The following is a 19,955-nucleotide window of genomic DNA, read 5'->3' on the forward strand; positions in this document are numbered from 1 at the left end:
TTTAATTGCGGTAAAATAACGTAACACAAAATTTACCATCCTAACATTTAAGTCAGCAGTTCTCAACCTGTGGTTCTCTACTCCTTTGGCGGTTGAACGACCCTTTCACAGGGGTCACCTAAGACCATCCTGCCTATCAGATATTTACATTATGATTCATAACAGTAGCAACATTACAGTTATGAAGTAGCAACGAAAATAAATTTATGATTGGGTCACAACATGAGGAACTATATTTAAAGGGCCAGAAGGTTGAGAACCACTGATTTAAGTGAACAGTTCAATGGCATTAAGTACATACTTTGTGCCACCATCACCACCATCCATCCACAGAACTCTTTTCATCTTTAAAACAGAAACTCTATACCCCTTAAACACGAACTCCTCGCCCCACCCCCCTCACCTCAGCCCCTGGCAGCCACCACTCTGCTTTCTGTCTCTATGAGTCTGACCACTCTTTCCATAAACTGTTCATCTGTGCTCCATTCTGATCGGCTATAAAATGTTTCATTCTACCCCATTGATGGTGGTGCTGATATAACCTACCGCTTCACCCACCACCTCCACCACATGAGCAGGATAAAGACACGTTGAACGAAGCTAGTGCCCCCCTGCCAATCCCAGGGGCTTCCCTAAAGATTGAGGACCAAAATCCCAGGAAAGGTTACCATGGTCTGAAAATACACTGAGATTTGCCCAACTCGTACTTGACACAGCAGATTTTGCTGCAGCATCATTAAGTCCAGACTCAGCATAAAGCTCTCCCACCCCTGCTCCAGCCCCCAGCCCCTAACCAGGGTGCCTGATACCTGACTGTTTGCAAATTGGCACCAACCCCCCTTCCAACCAGTGGTTCCATCTGATCCCAACATTACAATGACAAAGTGAGACTTGTGGTTTGGTCTGTAAGAAAATGGTCTAAAAGAAAGAACATATTAAAAAGCTATAATGAATGCATGCTGAGCTCCATAGTGATTTCAGTATGCAATGGATTCAATTTATCTACACATCCTTACATTTAATGTTTGCATATGTTTTAATCGCAGGAGTACCAAGAGGACAGGAATGACCTTGTGATTTCAGACACTGAACTGAAACAAGTGGCTTACATTTTCAAGTGCGACAAGTCTACCCTACAGATAAAAGGGAAAATAAATTCCATTACAATTGGTAGGGCAGAACTATGGCTCTATAGTTACCGTGATAAGTTGCTTGTATAAATGTGATGTGTATATTTAGTGGAGTGTTTTTTCCCTAGACAACTGTAAGAAGTTTGGTCTGGTGTTTGACAATGTGGTGGGCATTGTGGAAGTGATCAACTCTAAGGATATTCAGATGCAGGTAAGTGCCCTTTAATCCTGCTCTGCCCCCAGCATGGCTTTGCGCAGACCATTCAGTCTGCCTGCAAGAGGCCCTTCGTGTCTGCCTACAACACTCCTGTTCCCTTTCCCTCTCACACAGCTCTATCATTACCTCCCCTCTGAAGCCCTCTCTTACTTTCTAGGCAGTGTTGATTCATCCTTTTCAATCTATTAGAATACATTCTATTGTGCACTCCAAATACTGGTTTACCACCTCTATTTGAAAAATAGCTCATTAATCTTTACAGCCCCAGAATGTGCAAAGTACCTGCACATAGTAGGTGTCCAATAAATGTTTGATGAGTAAGAGATTTAAATGAGCCCTGACTGGTTTGGCTCAGTGGATGGAGCGTCGGCCTGCGGACTCAGGGGTCCCAGGTTCGATTCCGGTCAGGGGCATGTGCCTTGGTTGCGGGCGCATCCCCAGTGGGGGGTGGGCAGGAGGCAGCTGATCGATGTTTCTCTCTCATCGATGTTTCTGACTCTCTATCCCTCTCCCTTCCTCTCTGTAGAAAATCAATAAAATATTTAAAAAAAAAGAGAGAGATTTAAATGAATCAACTAATGAATGAACAAATAATACCAAGAGATTCTCCCAACATAATAACGGCATCCTGAAGACAATTTTTCCCCTCAGGAAACTATTGATTCTGAGGAAAAGCAGGGGGGGAGGGAGGTGTTTTCTGAAGAGTCAATGAGATCAGACATACAACCTGGAAAATAGGGTTGAAATTGAATTTGCAAAACAAGAGAAAATCTGCATCCCTTTAATAATTTTGATTTAGCTGAGTGGGATTTTATACTATGCAAAAAGTTAAAGAACTACTTACCTTTGGCCAAGTATAACTTATTTCTTTGATTACACTCTTTTCATATTGCTAATTACCCCTTATTATCTGATATTTCCTAATAATGTTTGTTAAAATTTTGTTCTAGTTTTATGGATCTTTCTTGTTTTACTGGGCTTTTCATCACTGACACTTTAAAAACATTTTTTATGCCCTAACCGGTTTGGCTCAGTGGATAGAGCGTCGGCCTACGGACTCAAGGGTCCCAGGTTCGATTCCGGTCAAGGGCATGCACCTTGGTTGCGGGCACATACCCAGTGGGGAGTGTGCAGGAGGCAGCTGGTCGATGTTTCTAACTCTCTATCCCTCTCCCTTCCTCTCTGTAAAAAATCAATAAAATATATTTAAAAAATAAAAATAAAAATAAAAACATTTTTTATTAAATGTATTGAGGTAATGTTGGTTAATAACATTAATATAAATTTCAGGTGTACAACATTATAATATAACATCTGTATACTCCATTGTTTGTTCACCACCCAAAATCTAGTCTCCTTCTGTCACTATATATGTGACCCCCTTTACCCTTTTTGCCATCTCCCCAGCCTTTTTCTCCTCTGGTAAGCATCATTCTCTTGTCTGTATCTTTCTTTGTCTGTTTTATTTGTTCATTCGTTGCTTTTGGGGTCAATAAACACAAACTGTAAAGAAAAGGACAGATGAATCTAACTACATTAAATTCAAAATTATATAGTAAAAGACATCAGACACAAAGCTGAAAGACAAGCCATGGGTGGAAAAATGACACTTGTAGATAATCAAAAAGGATTGTAACCAGAATTTATAATGTAACCAGAACTTAACACAAATCATTAAGAAAAAAAAAACAATAGCCCAATAGAAAAATGGGCAAATAATATTAAGGCAATCCAGAAAAGAAAAAAAATGAATTTTTTATAAATACATGAAAATATTCATGACCCACCTAACAGAAATAGGAATACAAATTAGTACTATAATTACATATATCTTTTCACACTCAAAAGTTTTGCTTTCAGGCTGTCTTTACTTTACAAGGGACATATTAGCTGAAGCTCATGTATGTCACAACTGTGCAGCTTACGGACTGTGGTATATTAAAGTCTCATGGTACAGAGGTTGTTAAGGAAGTGCAACAATGGGACCTCTGATACCTTGGTGTTAGGAGAATAAATCTATCCCACTCACTGTGCAGAGTAAATTGGCACCATCTAATAAAGTCAAAGACATTCATAGCCTGTGCCCGATCAATTTCACTCTTAGGTTTGTACACTAAAGAAGCTCTAGTACATACGTCGTGAGATGTGTAAAAATGTTTATTGCAGTAGCATGCATACCAATAAAAAAAACAATTTAAATGTCCACCAACTGGTAAGAGAATAAATAAATTCCACTAATAGAATATTGTACAGTAGTTAAAATGTATGAACTATAGTTACATGTATAGAAACATAAATCTCAAAAGCAACACTGAGCAATAAATGCAAGTTACAGAATCAGACATTGGCAATGTGTCCCTTTACATAAAGATTGAAAACATGCAAAACAATACACACATGTTAATTATGCTTATGAGGGCTCAAGGTCACTTTACCCAAGGGACAAACACAGAAGGTTATATAAACGCAGAATTCAGAAGAGTTAGTTACATCTGGGGGGAGAAAAAGGTTGGTGAATGAAGTGGTGGGTGGTAATCTTCAAAGATACTGTAAGATTACAGTCCTAAAAAAGGCAAATAAGCCAAATGCTCGACTCTGATAAAGCTGTTTGACAGGCATATCTGTATTTATATATTTTTACAAGATTCTATGTTTGAACTATATCATAATTTTTTAAGGATATGGTCAGGATTTCTAAAAATGTGGAAGGGTAAAAAAAATGTGGAAGGGTAAGTCATCTGCAATTCAGAGACAAGAGACATTTTACTGAATACTTTCTGAACTTTTGAGTGTTCAAACCAAGTGGATGTCATTATCTATTTAATACATTTACTACGTTGTTTTAAAAGGGTCTGGACACAGAGAGACAGAAAGCAGATTAGTGGTTGCCTGGGGTGAGGACAGGGATTGACTACAAATGGGCACCAGGGTTATTTGGGGGATGATGGAAATGGCCTAAAACTGAATGGAAGTGATGGTTGCACTACTCTGTAAATTCACTAAATATAATTAAATTGTACGCTTAGACTAGGTGAATGTTATGTTTGCAGATTTTACCTCAATACTGTTAAAAAGATTGAAAGGGAGAAAAGGGCATGGACCAAAGTTAATATGATTTGATCCAGCAATTCTAGTTTTGGCAAACTATCCCAGAAAAGAGTGCATGTTATGAGAGAAGAGACTAGGGGACTCCATGGAAATTTTGGAAATTTTTATGGAGAAATAAATTTTTGAAAAGCAAAACTAATCCAGAAACATGTATTAAATGCTGGAGCGCTGGCCTGGGCAAGGTCACATGTCACCTGCCACTCAGCAGAGGAGCTACTCTTTGGCCCAGTTCTGATAAGAAGCAATCTCTCTTCTCAAAGTGTTCACAGACTACCAGGGGGAAGGGCGTGTGTATAACCTACTCTCTACAGCATCGACCAAAATGCTGTGGAAATGACGATTCCTACCATATCGGGGCTATTTCTTAAATTCTACTATTGCTTTTCAGATTTGCAGGGCGTTTCAGCATTATTAATATAATACTAGTATAGCAATATATAAATACACTATATTAGCATAATGTGCTGGCCTCACTCGGTCTCATAAACAAACCACCTACGACTCACTGGCAATTTATTCCTTTGTTATTCATACAGTTCTGGTCAGTACGTGTATGCTCTTCAGCATTATAAAATAAACAAGTCTAGATTGCCAAAACATTATTGCTGACACATTTTTGAAATATAGATATATGTATTATTATTCTATTTTATTTATGGCAAAGCCCTGTGCTTACCTGACCTTGAACTACCTCTGCCTTTTTCTTTTTTTTTTTTTCTGCCTGGGGCTCAAGTCCAAATCAGTGTCCAGTTTCTGTGGAGAGAGGAGAAAACAGAGAAGTGTGGTGACCTGGCTAGACTCCCCCAAAGGAATTCTTTACATCACCTGCACTATCAACAGGAGTTGCTCCTTTGGTTTGCAATCCAGTCTTTTCTTCAGGGTGAAAGAGGAGATGTCTTTATCGCTTCAATTACCATTACAAAAAGGAAAATTATAGAGATGTAATATGGTCATTTGGGGGAACAGTCTACCCCTATAGAGATTTGGGGGGGACGTCTGAAAACTGACTGGTAAAAGAGACATTTAAGACTGATCAGAATTTTTATAGCACTTAGATTTTTGTAAACAATACAAAGAATCTCCTCCTCTTGTGTATGGTCCCTTTTACCTATACAATGAGTGGCTTGAACGAAGTCTCCAGTTTTCACTCCTGAAATGAATACATTTCAAAATACCTAGACCCTCATTCTCTCATTTACGCTCCACATTCAGCCAGTGAGATTTTTATCTAGCAAAGGACTTATGTGAAAAGAATTGTAGTGTTTCTTATTTATTCTTATTTAGGTTCAGGAGAAATCTCAATTACAAGAATAATTTCTTTGCTCTTAAATGACAATATTAGCACTTGTTTTTAATCCAACTTTTACAGAGATTTGTCAAAACTAAAATTTTAAGCACATAAAGGCAATGCATCTTGTTACTTTTTATCATGAAATCAAATATATGTTTCAAATCCACTAACAGGGTTGTGAGACTTTTTCTCAACACTTAGCTGCTGTTTTCAAATTATCCCTTTATTTTGTCTCAGGAAAGAGACCCTGAGGTTTGACAATCCCCTTGTGTGGTCCTTTCATTCTGTCCCCAAATGACACCCACCAATTCAGCCTGGAGACCACACCTTTAACCAGCCTCCAGCTCTGACCCTGCTATTCCTAATGCTTGGTTAGGCCTATGTGTTGTATTTATTTGGGAATATTGTCATCTTTATTTCTTTGCTTAGATTATTTTTTTTTCTATTTCAGGTCATGGGGAAAGTGCCAACAATTTCCATTAATAAGACAGAAGGCTGCCACATATACCTCAGTGAAGATGCATTAGACTGTGAGATAGTGAGTGCCAAGTCATCTGAAATGAATATACTTATCCCTCAGGACGGTGATTATGTAAGTACCTTTCAAAAGACTAAAGAATTGTTCTGGAGCCTTTATCGTTAACCTTCTTTGAGATTGATTCAATTAGCTTCCAATCTATGAGCTTCATTTGTAGCCTCATTCACAGACAGGAAAGGCATTCTGAGAGTTGCCTTTACATAATTAGCTGCCTAATATAATCCATATCTTTCCCCCTCTTTATTTCTTGACTACGTTCACTCCTAAATTTGTGACTCAAGGCAGTTCACTAATCATTAGCTTAATGGGCTAGCTTTTATCAAACTGTACAGCATACATAGGAGTCCATATTAGTTAGGAGTAAATATTGTCCTTTGCTATGGTGGAGGCAAACAGAAACGAGGGAGAAATGCTTTGGGGGAAAAGTGGAGGGGGGAGCAATAACAATAAGTAGACCAAAGTATGTCGTTATTCTTATGCCGGAAGTTCTCAAACTCAGCACAAGAATTCGCTAGGAAGCTTCATGAAAATGCCTGCTCCCAAAAGGGATTTGGGAGACTCGGAGCTGAGAATCTGTATTTTAATAAGCCAACAGTGTACCCAGCAACCCTTCAGAGAAACACTAGCCTGCGTGATTTTCCCACCATTTATTTTCTTTGCCTCCTTTCCCTGACAAAGCAGCCTCTGACAGAAGTGTGCGGATATCCTCACACATTGCAAAGGAAGTATAAAGAAGTATATCCTCTGCATCCCCAGTGTGGTGGACCTGCCAGTTGTTACTGTTTGGAAGCAAGTACTGCTTCCCACTAGTTATTACTTCTGAGATCATTCCCTCTGATTCTAACTGTGCGAGGGGGCAGTGAAGCAGGGGGGTGGGAGCAAACATGACATAGCTGGCACACATTTGGATGTAGAGGCCCCATCAACCTGTGGGTCAATCAACCAACTATCTACACCACTGTCAGCACTTGGGTTAATCTCCTTAGACAGACAACATGACTATTCTCATGTTCTTTCCTTGCAAGGCATTTGATCCTGTCCAAAACGTCCATGGAGACACTTGGCTCATCCTATATAATAAAAGGCTAATATGCAAATCGACCAAATGGCGGAACTACCGGTTGCTATGACACGCACTGACCACCAGGGAGCAGACGCTCAATGCAAGAGCTGCTCCCTGGTGGCACTCCCACAGGGGGAGTGCCGCTTAGCCAGAAGCCAGGCTCATGGCTGGCGAGCACAAGGGCAGTGGCAGGAGCCTCTCCCACCTCCACAGCAGCGCTAAGGATGTCTGACTGACGGCTTAAGCCCTCTCCCTCTGAGGAGTGGGCCAAGCCATCAGTCAGACATCCCCTGAGGGCTCCGGAATTTCATGCACTGGGCCTCTAGTAGTAAATATAATCCTGCTCTTCCGCAAAATTCAAATCCCAATCCACCTACCTAATTCCATGTGCTTTCACAAGCCAGGCTACTGAGACAAGAAGAGTGATTATTGGCAATATAGCCCCAACACAATGATGGGGTCAATAAAACATGGTAGTATTCTTTACATATTAATCATGTAAACCAAAACTAGAAATGAATGTTATGGACTATTTGAACTCAGGAATGTTTTCTAAGTATGGACAAGACCAATGCCTGCTAATGTCTTCTTTCCCCAGTTCTCAGTAAGTTCCCCAGCACTACCCAGACACAACTACATATTGCAGCCTATAGTTCATCATTTAAGTGTAAAAAACAAGACTCTGCCAGCACTCTACTAGGTCTATGGCCAGCCTAACCCTGGGCTAGAGGAGACTCCTTGCATGTTCTCCACCTAAAACAAACCACTGAAGTGCTATAGCCACTAAAGAATGGCCCCAGAGAAGCGAGCCAAAAATGAGGGTGATGAGAGACCACCAAGATGGCGGCATAGGTAAACACCGGAGACTGCTGCCGCAAACAACCACTTCAAAAATACAACTAAAAGACGGAACGGACATCACCCAGAACCACAAAAATGAGGGTGAGGCCTGGCCTTTGCAGCTATTTAAGCAGAAAGCTCAGTTGCATGGGGACTGGATCTGCTAAGAAAAGCATTGGGTTTGGATGAGCACTCCAGAGTAATTAAGCTACAATCCATGGGCATGGGATCCAGACATCTGTATTCGTTAAAGCTTCCCAGATAATTTCAGTATGGAGCCAAGAGTGGGATCCACTGATCTAAAGTATGAGTACAGGTCAAAACCTGAGCATAAAAATGTAGTCTTCCCTCTCTTCCTAAATTACCTTGTGCCCTCTGTCCTAGGCCCTCTTCATGCATTTTCCAGGTGGAGGTCATAGAGAGCAATACAGAAGTCCTGCTGTGGGCACTGTCATCTGGCAATGGATGGGAGCAATGATTCATCCCAAAAGAAATCTGTCATCCTATCACTCTCACTTTACACCCCCATAAAAGTTTGGAACAGCTGCAGTGCAGTTATTGTCAAAGAGGTGCCTTCACCCCAGAGTATTCTTTCACTCATCAAGAAGAGCCCCAGAAGGGGTATTGGCTACACACACACACACACACACACACACACACACATAAATACATGTATATAGATTGTGGCTTCTTTGCTTCATCAAAAGACTTTACATTGCAGATTTCACTCAAGAAGAATTCATCACTCACTATAGAAAGGACCTTCCCTGCCCTAACCGGTTTGGCTCAGTGGATAGAGCGTCGACCTGCAGACTGAATGGTCCCAGGTTCGATTCTGGTCAAAGGCACGTTGCGGGCACATACCCAGTAGGGAGTGTGCAGGAAGTAGCTGAATCGATGTTTCTCTCTCATCGATGTTTCTAACTCTCTATCCCTCTCCTTCTCCCTTCCTCTCTGTAAAAAATCAATAAAATATATTTTAAAAAAAAAGAAAGGACCTTACCTTTAAAATAAATAAATAAATAGCTTCTTCCAGAGGAAATAGTTGGATCCTACATCTAGGAAGATATGGACTCATGTGTGTATCCCACGAAACTTCACATCTCACCAATGGTGAGCACAGGCATCCACTTATCAGACAGTTGTGGTTTCAGCAGTGCTGTGTGTACAGAAGTCCAGGGAGGCCATAGAAGCTGGGGCCAAAGACTACTCCTCCTCACCTTCCTTTTTAATCCTCTTCTGAAATGACTGGAGAACCTCTCTGGGGAAAGGAGAGAGTTTAAACTACTTTTATTTTGGTTATTCTGCATGTGTGTGTGTGTGTGTGTGTGGTGCATGTGTGATGTATGTGTGTGGTATGTGTGCATGTATTTCACAATGGGAAGAGTAGGGTGGCAGAATGAAGGGTAAGAAATTGATGCATAACCTGAAGCATATCTTTATATTTCATCAAAGAGTAGCCCAGTGGCCCCTGGGAACTTGTTGGAAATGCAGATTGTCATTCTCTTCCCCAGATCTATGAATCCATATCTGCATTTTAACAAAATCCCCAGTTGATTCCTGTACATGTTTGAATTTGGTAGAGAGTCATGGATAAGAGAGGCTGTCTAGGTGTGAAGTCTGGCTGTTCTACTTGCTAGTAATGTCATCTAGATAATAGCTTAACCTCTCAGGCCTCTGTTTGCTGCAGATGGCATCTCAACAGTATCTAGCTCACAGGGATGTAGGCAATTAACTGAGTTCACATACTAGTATATCCAGTGCTTTAAAAATGTCTGGTTCTTGTCCAGTTTGGCTCAGTGGATAGAGCGTCTGCCTGTGGACCAAAGGGTGCCGGGTTCAATTCCAGTCAAGGCCATGTGCCTCGGTTGCAGGCTCCTCCCCAGCCCAGGCCCTGGTCAGAGCACGTGCAGGAGGCAACCAATCGATGTGTTTCTCTCACATCCGTGTTTCTCTCTGTCTTTCCCTCTCCCTTACACTCTCTCTAAAATCAATGGAAAAATATCCTTGGGTGAGGATTAAAAAACATATATCTGGTTCTTAATAAGTCCTAGCTTTAATGATGAGGCTCTCAGACAGTCACAAAGCTGATCCATGACTATGCAAGTCTTCATGTGACATAGAAGTCTTCTCCATGATACAGGTTTGAGTTCCATAAAATGACTTTGTCCATCGTATGACACTAATCAGCCTTCCATTTGTTTGCAAAAGGAAGCCTTCTTAAATAACTGTGTTCTCCTTGCCTTTTTCCAGAGAGAATTCCCTATTCCTGAACAATTCAAAACTGCATGGGATGGATCCAAGTTGGTCACTGAACCTGCAGAAATTATGGGTTAACCTCCAGAGAGACCAGACCCCCTGACCTGTATTACCACCCCCCTCAAAAAAAAAAAAAGCAGCGTTAAAGACCTAGAAGTTGCAGTAGCTCCTACTGCTTTAGCAGTGGCCTCCAACAATTCTGTGCTATAGAAACAGCATCATTTCTGGCATGCTTTCATGGGCATTTTGAAATATTTAACATTTCTTCATGATTTGCCTTTGTGTATGCCTTGAGTTCCAATGATAACTTGTGAGCATTATGCATTTAAAGGGGAAAAAAAGAATTCTGTTCCCTTCATATCATTAGCACAGTAGCTGATAGGTAAAAATATTGCATGGTTCACTTTTGCACTTATGTTTAATTGCTAGCTGGAAAATAAAACCTTCGAGAATCTAAGATGTACATTTTTACCTTTAAGACAATCTCAACATGATGTAGTAGTAGTATGCTCTGAAAAATCTGCCTTTTTTTTCTTATTTTTGCCACATGTTCACCTTTATCAGCATGGATACACTGTTAGCATGAACACATATTTCAACCCATGTTTTCACAGAACAAAAGAAAATCCCATACAAAGGACCATATCCAGTTTCTTGGTCCTTGGGACACCTGTATTCTTTACAGTTACTAAAAACCAAAAGTCAGGTCTAATGATCTGTCTTAAATATTTCCACTTGTCGTTTGGAAAACTTTTACTTTTCTGCATAAAGATTTTTATGCCAAAAAATTGATGGGTGGAAGCTGATATGTTACCTTACAATTTTGCACTAAGATCAAGCTCAATTTTTGTTTTCCAATTATGCACCTGTTAAATATCAGATGCCTTGTAAGTGATGTCTTTAATGTTATATTATAGACCACTTTCTTCTTTCCCACTTGCCAGACTTGCTAACCAGTCTCAAAAACGAACATGAAAAAGCCATAAATGTATTACTTCTTCCAAAACCCAAGGAATCGTTTGTTGGTTTGGCTTGCTGCTCCTATTTTGTAGTATTGATAGTACATGCTTTTTCAACATAGTATGATACTCTTTTGTATGTTTTTAGTACATAGTGATAAAAATCTGCAACTTCTTAGATCAGATATACTGAGTTGTAGTATAATGCTTGCAGACCAAACACAAGCATATATATTGTGCCTATTACAGCCTTTGGAATACATTGTTTCTGTTTTTTTAAATATCTCTATATCCATACGGAATTAAAATTACTAATGCTCCTGTACCAAGGTTTTGCAATAAAAGTTTTGTCTATATGAATAATGTTGTGGCTTTAGTAAATATCTTTTTTTCAACTGTAAATTTATTATGAAATAAAGTAATATTCTAATTGTTTAAATGCTATGATGACTTCTGGGTATTAAAGCTCTTTGTTTCTCCTTTGATTTGCCTCTTGCTCATCTGTCAGATTTAGGAAAGATAGCTGTCTTTCTGGTTGAATTAAAGAATATGTCCAGTATGCCCTCACCGCCTCTGAAGAATGGCTTCTCTGAGATACATATCACATAAAGCCATTTGTAGTTGGAATAGTTAGTCAGGAAATTCTAGAATTGTTTTATAATTCAAGGTCTCTTCACTGAGAAAACCTCCCTCATAGATCTTAGTTAATGTAAACACCCCAGAAAATAAATTTAGTTTATAAGTATTATATACTAGAGGCCCGGTGCACGGATTCATGCACTGGTGGGGTCCCTTGGCATGGCCTGTGGGGATCAGGCCGAAACAGGCAGTCCAACATCCCCTGAGGGGTATAGTAGTGCTGAAGCAGCAGGTGGCTGGGGAGGAGCCCGAGTCCAGGCCGGGCGCCACACCACTCCCGCTCATCCCGGACCCGCTGCACCTGCCGCTGCCACCACTCAGTAGGCTCACTGCCCCTCCGCTGCAGTCTCTGTGCGCCTGTCCTAGGGCGATACCAGCACGCCCATGACTGAGAAGTGGCCGCAGGCTCATGCCCAGTCAGTGCCAATGCTAGTACTGATCCCGGTCCTGGTCTGGATGGGGGAGGGACACGCAGGGGGAGCGTCCACAGGAGAGGCTTGTGCCGCCGCAGCTGCGCTCACCAGCCATGAGCCCGGCGCCTGGCACCCGTTGGTCAGCTGAGTGGCGCTGACCACCAGGGGGCAGCTCCTGCGTTGAGCATATGCCCCCTGGTGGTCAGTGCACATCATAGCGACTGGTTGAACGGTTGTTGAATAGTCTAGGCTTTTATATAGAGAGATACTGTATGTTTTAATGTATAATATAAATATAAATAACTTTTATAATCAATCCTATATAATAAAGAGCTAATATGCTAATGGCCATCCCCCATACCAGCCAACCTCCTGCAGTCCCTCTCCCCAGTGGGACATCCCTGATCGGCCCCTATCGGGACTGGGCAAGACAACCCCAATGGACCCTGATCACCAGCCAGGCTGAGGGACCCCACCCATGCACAAATTCATGCACCAGGCCTCTAGTTATTAAATAAAATAGCACTTGCCAGAGTTGGAAGGAAGGAAGGAAGGAAGGAAGGAAGGAAGGAAGGAAGGAAGGAAGGAAGGAAGGAAAGAAAGAAGAAAAGGAGTCCATACTTAGTAGAATTACATGTCATATAAATTCACAAAATATCAAAATGAGAATAAATGTCAGTAAAAATAATTAAGTGCAAGGATCTGTTTACTTTGTCATATTATTAAGTATCATGTTATAGGATCAAAATGATTTTTTAAATAATCCAAAAGAGCCTTTGTTTTCTTTAAAAATCTTTCTTTGATAATACTGACTCCACTAGATAATCTGCTTCTTACTGATAGTCTTCTTTTCACAGCAAGACGTCTTAAAGTGAGCAGTTGGTACTAACCACTTCTCCTTATCTATAGAAATTCTTTCTAGAACTGATAGGAAATGCATGTAGTTTAGTCATTCACTCTTTCATTTATTGAAAATGTGTACCTCAACTTCTTAGAATCTAGATGAGTTTATCTAAGGAATCCCCTCATTTTAAAAATGAAAAGGTTAAGGTTCTGTGACATTAGACATTTGAAATTTGACATTAGACAAGCAACCAGTTAGAGGTAAAGCAAGGACTAGAACACACACACACACACACACACACACACACACACACACACCTTCTTATAACTACTGTAATTTGGCTTCTCCTATAACCACATTTCTAAAACTCCCAAAAGTCACTTAATCCCATTTTATCTCATTCCTCATCCATCAAGGTTCTTGACATTGTCCTTTTCTTATTAAACTCCTTTTGACTTTGATACACAATAAACTTCTCTACCTTCTCTCCTTTCTACTTTTCCCCTCTCTCAAATGCTCATTAACTTCACCTATCACCTCAATGTAGATGACTCCCAAATCCACATTTCCAACCCAAGTCCATCTCCCCAAATTCTTAACTCCAAGTGTCCACAGAGTATTCTTGCCCATCCCTACTTCATTGAACACCTTTCTAATTAGTCAATTCTCATCACAGATTTCAAACCAGCCATTTCCTGTGATAGGAAACACAGGAGGACAACCAGATCTGGAGGAGAACCATGGTTCAGTCTTGAACATGTTTAACAAGGCATCTTTGTGATATTTCGTTGGAAATGGAGAGTTGGCAGGTGGATATGGGTCTTGAGGCTTTTCCATTGTCTCTGATACAAATCCTTAGGAAGTATTTTGTAAGTTTAATATTCCAAAAATGACTGTAATTAATCATGTTTATTTCAAAAGAATTATTTTATTTTTAAATTTTATCTTTGGTGTTGAAAGTGTTACAGATGTCCCCTTTGTGTTTTTTCCCATTGACCCCCTCCACCCCGTACCCACCCATCCCAGGCCTTCCCCACACTGTTGTCTGTGTCCATGGCTCTACTTATATGCATATAAGTTCCCTGGCTAATCTCTCCCCCACCCACTCACCCACCCCTGCCTTCTCTTTGAATTATTTTAAACTATTGGCACTTTCTGCACCACTTCAGATACAAATGCAATTTTAAGGGCTTCATTGTTTCAACTGAGATAAGGTGATTTAAGTCTTTTAAAGTTTCTTTTGCAAATTTAACCATTTCAATGTTTCTGTACATGATGAAGCTTATACCTGTGCTGCAAGTGGAAAGTAAGGCAGCTCAAATTAACCAGCGATAATTCATCCAGATTTCTGCAAATGGTTTGTTTTTTTAATAACTGAGCAAAGAATATGCAACTAATAAAGGGTAACATTTTCCTATCAGTAGATAATTTTTTTCAGCTTTCCCTCCAGTACAATATGTTATTTTATATCTAAAATGGGTGGGTGGGGAGAGATTAACCAAAGAATTTATATGCATATATGCCTAAACTGAACCATGTCCAGCACGGCCAGTGGTGAACCTGAGGGTCAGGAGAGCAGTGAAGGATTAAAAAGCAAACAAGAGAATATAGTTGGGGCCAGGTGGATCACTGCACCTGGATGAGGAAACAGTGACACAGCCTGTAAGCCGAGTCTTTATTTTATAGTCAGATCACACAAAGCACAACAAGGGAGTGGTCAAGATGTTTACAATGTTCTTTCGTGTTTCAAATCTACTTCTTTCCTGTTGTTGCACTTCTCTGAATTCTATCAAACTTTGTTTTGGCAGCGCTTGCTGCACCTCCCGCAGCCCACATCCCTCAGCCACCTAGGACCACAGGGTCGGACCATAAGGTCAAGCTTACAACCATAGCCTTTGGCTATAATTGTGCTGGGAGGGCTTTGCCCTCCAAGCTGGGACTTGTATGTGGTTTTGCCACAAGAGGACCATGCCCTCTCATCAGTCTGAGGCTTGAACCTGTCCGAACGCTGTAGCTGCTCTCCACATAAACCATGGACACAGACAGTAGTGTGGTGAAGGCCTGGGAGGGTGGGTATGGCATGGAGGGAATCAAAGGGGGAGGATAGGGGGCATCTGTAATACTTTCACAATAAAGATAAATTTGTTTAAAAAAAATGTCAACTACAACTTTCAATATTTTAGTTTTAAGTCCACTTTATTTCAATACCTTGCTTTTAGCACCATCATAGTAAAAAAATAATACTTCTTACTGATGTGAAGATCCAGATGAAAGAGATGCATCATTGACCACACTTACTAAACAATAATGTTAATTTTTAAATCCCATTCACCAATATCATAGAGGTTTTTTTCATTAAAATTCAGTTGGTGATTTTTCCATTATATCAATAATTAATCTTAAAGACTAATTAGAAGTATGCATTTAATTTTTTATTTTTAATAATAACTTCATGACCTCATTTCAGTTCATAAGCCAATAAACTTATAATGGAAAGTCTTCCCACGAACATAACAGTTCTATAGATATTTTTGGAAGGAGCAAGATTTGTTTGGGAAGACTGGTTTTTCCTGCTCCTTGTCCCTATGGGCATCGTACCCACACATAATGAATGGCACATTCCTGGCAAGGGGGAGCTAATGACACATGTCCTGCATGCAGCTGATGCTACTATGACATCCCTACTTTGGGCATTCTTCTCCAATTTAAAAGCTAAAGAGAAAATATAAGAGTTAGGCTGATGCAGATGGTCAGTTCCAGGGAAGTGATTGCCTTCTGCAATCAAGCATGATAAAAATCTATCCTCCTGCATGGATACTTAAAGACATTGTCCTGTAGCATTACTGGAAGATGTATCGAGATCCAGAGAAATATTTTATAAGAGCCACATACAATACGTATGTTTTTTTAAAAGGATATAAATTTATTGTAATATGGTATTAAAGGAGTAGTAAGTTATATGTATTCTCCATATCCTGAGAGAGAAAAGTTGGCTGAAATAACCAGGAACTTCCTCCACCATTAAAAATCTCACTTGTTTAGCTCTGACTACAATGATAAATTGAAAGAGAGATTTTTATATTTATCTGACTAATTTAAGCAAAAAGAAATAAATTACATATGCTTTTTGAAAAAGAAATACTATTTAAAAACCTAAGTTACCTAAATTACCTGTTCTAATTCACTACGTAAGTGGTCAGCGCTTTCCTCTATGCTCAATCACCACTGATATGCAAGTATCTGAAGAATAAAGAAAGAATAGTTTAATGTAAGCCCGTTCAGTGGCTGTGGAATTCAGAGAGTGATGTCCCACTATTAACAACTAAAATCTGGCTCTCGATAGTTATCAAAATGTTCTCTCATTTGTTAGCAACTATAATAATTATACCAGCAATATGGTTTACATTCTGCAGGCTGCTTCTGCCAAAAGGCTAGACAGCTGTTTTCCCAAATTAAATTAATTCCATACTCTATCGTTTTCAGAAATAAGTCTCTCTTCAACACCTCAGGACTTGGCTTCACCAGGAAAAAAATATCTTCATATTTCATTAAGTTTTCAAAAAAAGTAAAGTAGGTCTTGCATTAATTAGAAAGAGCTTTGGCCTAGGAGTCAGATCTGGTTTCTATTCTGGATCTGCCACTAACCAGAGGTGTGTGTCCATTCAACAAATACCAATGATACATTTAAAAACATGTAATTCTTTAAAAATGAGATAATTGTGTTAAATTTCTTTTTCAAATATGATAAAACAAATATGCGACAAAACTGCCTGTGGCAGTCACTAGCTGTCCATCAAAATCTATTTTCTTTCCAATGGCCACATGACTAGATTCTCCTTGAAGGAAAATGAGTGTTAAGCAATATAAATCCTACTTCAGGATTCAGTCTGTTAAAAGTATGTTTTCTTCATGTTCCCTTTCCTTTCCACCAACCAAATACTGGACATGACATCCAGCTTCAATCATGCAAATGACAATATACTCTGCTTATGCAAGAAGAGCAAGTTAGCCTGGATCCCTGTGTCACAATAAGGAAAACAGCCACTCATTGATCTGAACCTGCCCTAGGTAGTTGCATGAGAAATAAACTTTATTTGGATTTACTTATCAGAGAAATTTAGCCTACCAAAACTAATATGCCACCTAAGGAATTCTCTGATTTACTGGTTCACTCACCAGAAATACCTTCAGAAAATTTGGAAATATATACAAATACAGTAAGTAAAATGAGCATCTATACAAATAGAATAAATAGGCCTAATATGCTAATTAGACTGGACAGCCGAACAACCTTCCAGACGTCCTTCCAGACAAATTTCATGCATCAGGCCTCTAGTGTAACAGAAAAATAGACTATAAGAACATTTTTATTGAATGTAAGTCAATTAAAATAACTATATTTAGTTTGTATATAAAGTTACATAAACATATTTGATGAAACAGTTTAATATATGGTTGAGAGAATGGATCATAGTTTTATCACTTATTGGCTGCATAATTTGGGGGCAGGGGAATCACTTAACTTCTCTACACCTCAGTTTGTTCATCCCTAGTACAGAGATGGTAAAAATAGTACTTACTCATTGGACTGTTTTGAGAACTTAATTAATCAATATACATATAGTACATAGAAAGGTTAAATAAGTATTAATTATTATTATTATTGTTATCATCATTAAAAAGTAGAGAAAAATATGTAAAGATATACTCTAAAATAGCAACAATGCCGCCCAGCTGGCATGGCTCAGTGGTTCAGCGTTGATTTATGAACCAGGAGGTCATGGTTTGATTCCCAGTCAGGGCACATGCCTGGGTTGCAGGCTCAGTCCCCAGTGTGGGGCGTGCAAGAGGCAGCCAATCAATGATTCTCTCTCATCATTAACGTTTCTATCTCTCTCTCTCTCTCTCTCTCTCCCTTCTTCTCTGACATCAATAAAAATATCTTTTAAATGGCAACAATGCCTATTTTTGGAGTATGGGGTTAGAAAAAAATCTTTCCCCTTTATTCTAATGAGCATGTAAAAAAATGTTTTTCATGTTTTATAATTAACATGGAAAAATATATTCCAAAGGGAAAAGAGTGGCAAAAGCTAGTATAATTGCATAGATGTTAGTGATATCAATTGATCAAATTAAACTTGTTTTAGACACTTCTATGTAATTGGTACTGAGGATACAAGGAGGCCAGATTCATAGTCTCTGTCTTGAGGATTTCTTTAGAGAACCTTAATTTATAAATAACTATAAAAAATAAATGCACACTTTCTAAAACACTGGAAAAGAGAAAACAAAAAAAGTATATTCCAAAATACAGAAAATAAAAGGAAGAATGAGATAGAAAGAAAGTGGAGCAAGATGAAAAATAAAACCAAAGATATTACAAAAATAGGTATAAATGTGACAAATTTTACCATGAGAATACAGAAACTCAATTCAACAGGTATATACAGTAGTTTTATCCCCAGTTTCACTTTTGTGGTTTCAGTTACCTGCAGTCAACTGTGGTACAAAAATATTAAATGAAAAATTACAGAAATAAACAACTCATAAATTACAGAATAAACAACTTGTAAGTTTTAAATTGGGTCTCATTCTGAGTAGTGTAATGAAATCTCATGCTGTTTCTCACCACTGTATCCTCCTCGGGTTGTGAACCATCTCTTTGTCCACATTGAACATACAGTACACTAGAATATTTTGAGAGAGAGAGAGAGAGAAACCAGATTCACATAACTTTTATTACAGTATCTATATATATAAAAGCCTAAGTGACCATTATGACCAAACAACCAGAACGATCGGAACGACCGGTCAACCCATCGCTATGACACGCACTGACCACCAGGGGGCAGATGCTCAACACAGGAGCTGCCCCCTGGTGGTCAATGCACTCCCACAGCCAATCTCCCATGGTCCCTCCCCCCAGCCGGCTGGCCAACCTCCCGTGGTCCGGCCCCAATTGGGACTGGGCGAGATGGCCCCGATTGGCCCTTATTGCCAGCCAGGCCTAGGGACTCCAACCATGCACAAATTCATGCACCAGGCCTCTAGTATTATTATAACTATTCTTTTTATTATTAGCTACTGTTGTTAATCTCTTACTGTGCCTAATTTATAAATTAAACTTAATCATAGGTATGTATTATAAGAAAAAAACATAGTATATATAAGGTTTGGTTGTATCTGCAGTTTCAGGCACCCATTGGGGATCTTAGAAATGTACTCACCATGAATAAAGGAGGATATTCCACACTGTTTTTTAAAGCCCCATCTAAACAAAGCATCATAAAAAATTAGAACTAAAAAAAATGGGCAAAAGGATATTAAATAAATGCAAACAAGAAGCAGGAGTCACAACATCTAATCTAATAATAGACAAACAGGGTAATTGACTGTACCTTTGCTACGCCTCCCATTGGCTAATCAGCGCGATATGCAAATTAGCCGCCAACAAAGATGGTGGTTAATTTGCATACATAGGCTCCAAGCGGCGGAGTGAAGACTGAAGGTGAGCTGGAGCCGCGAAGATGGAAGACAGAAGGCGGCTCCGGCTGGGGCCGCGAAGACAGAGGACGGAAGACGGCTCCAGCCAGAGCGAAGGCCTGGGTCCCAGGTGCCGGAGGAAAACCGGTGCCAGCAGCCAGGAGAAGGGAA

The 19,955-nt window shown here is 39.6% G+C and overlaps 1 protein-coding gene across 1 annotated transcript in view; it reads left to right on the plus strand.

The window, feature by feature from the left end:
* Positions 1-11,849, plus strand: part of CAP2 (CAP, adenylate cyclase-associated protein, 2 (yeast)) — a 138,546-nt gene extending 126,697 nt beyond the window's left edge. Inside the window, exons 10-13 of the mRNA XM_005873035.2 lie at positions 1,047-1,170; positions 1,259-1,341; positions 6,198-6,338; positions 10,441-11,849. Coding sequence (XP_005873097.1) covers positions 1,047-1,170; positions 1,259-1,341; positions 6,198-6,338; positions 10,441-10,524 — 432 coding nt within the window. The 3' untranslated portion in view covers positions 10,525-11,849. The remainder of the gene's footprint in view (positions 1-1,046; positions 1,171-1,258; positions 1,342-6,197; positions 6,339-10,440) is intronic.
* Positions 11,850-19,955: the final 8,106 nt, after the last annotated feature.

The sequence above is a fragment of the Myotis brandtii genome, unplaced genomic scaffold (assembly GCF_000412655.1).
Source record: "Myotis brandtii unplaced genomic scaffold, ASM41265v1 scaffold398, whole genome shotgun sequence".
Classification (NCBI taxonomy): domain Eukaryota; kingdom Metazoa; phylum Chordata; class Mammalia; order Chiroptera; family Vespertilionidae; genus Myotis; species Myotis brandtii.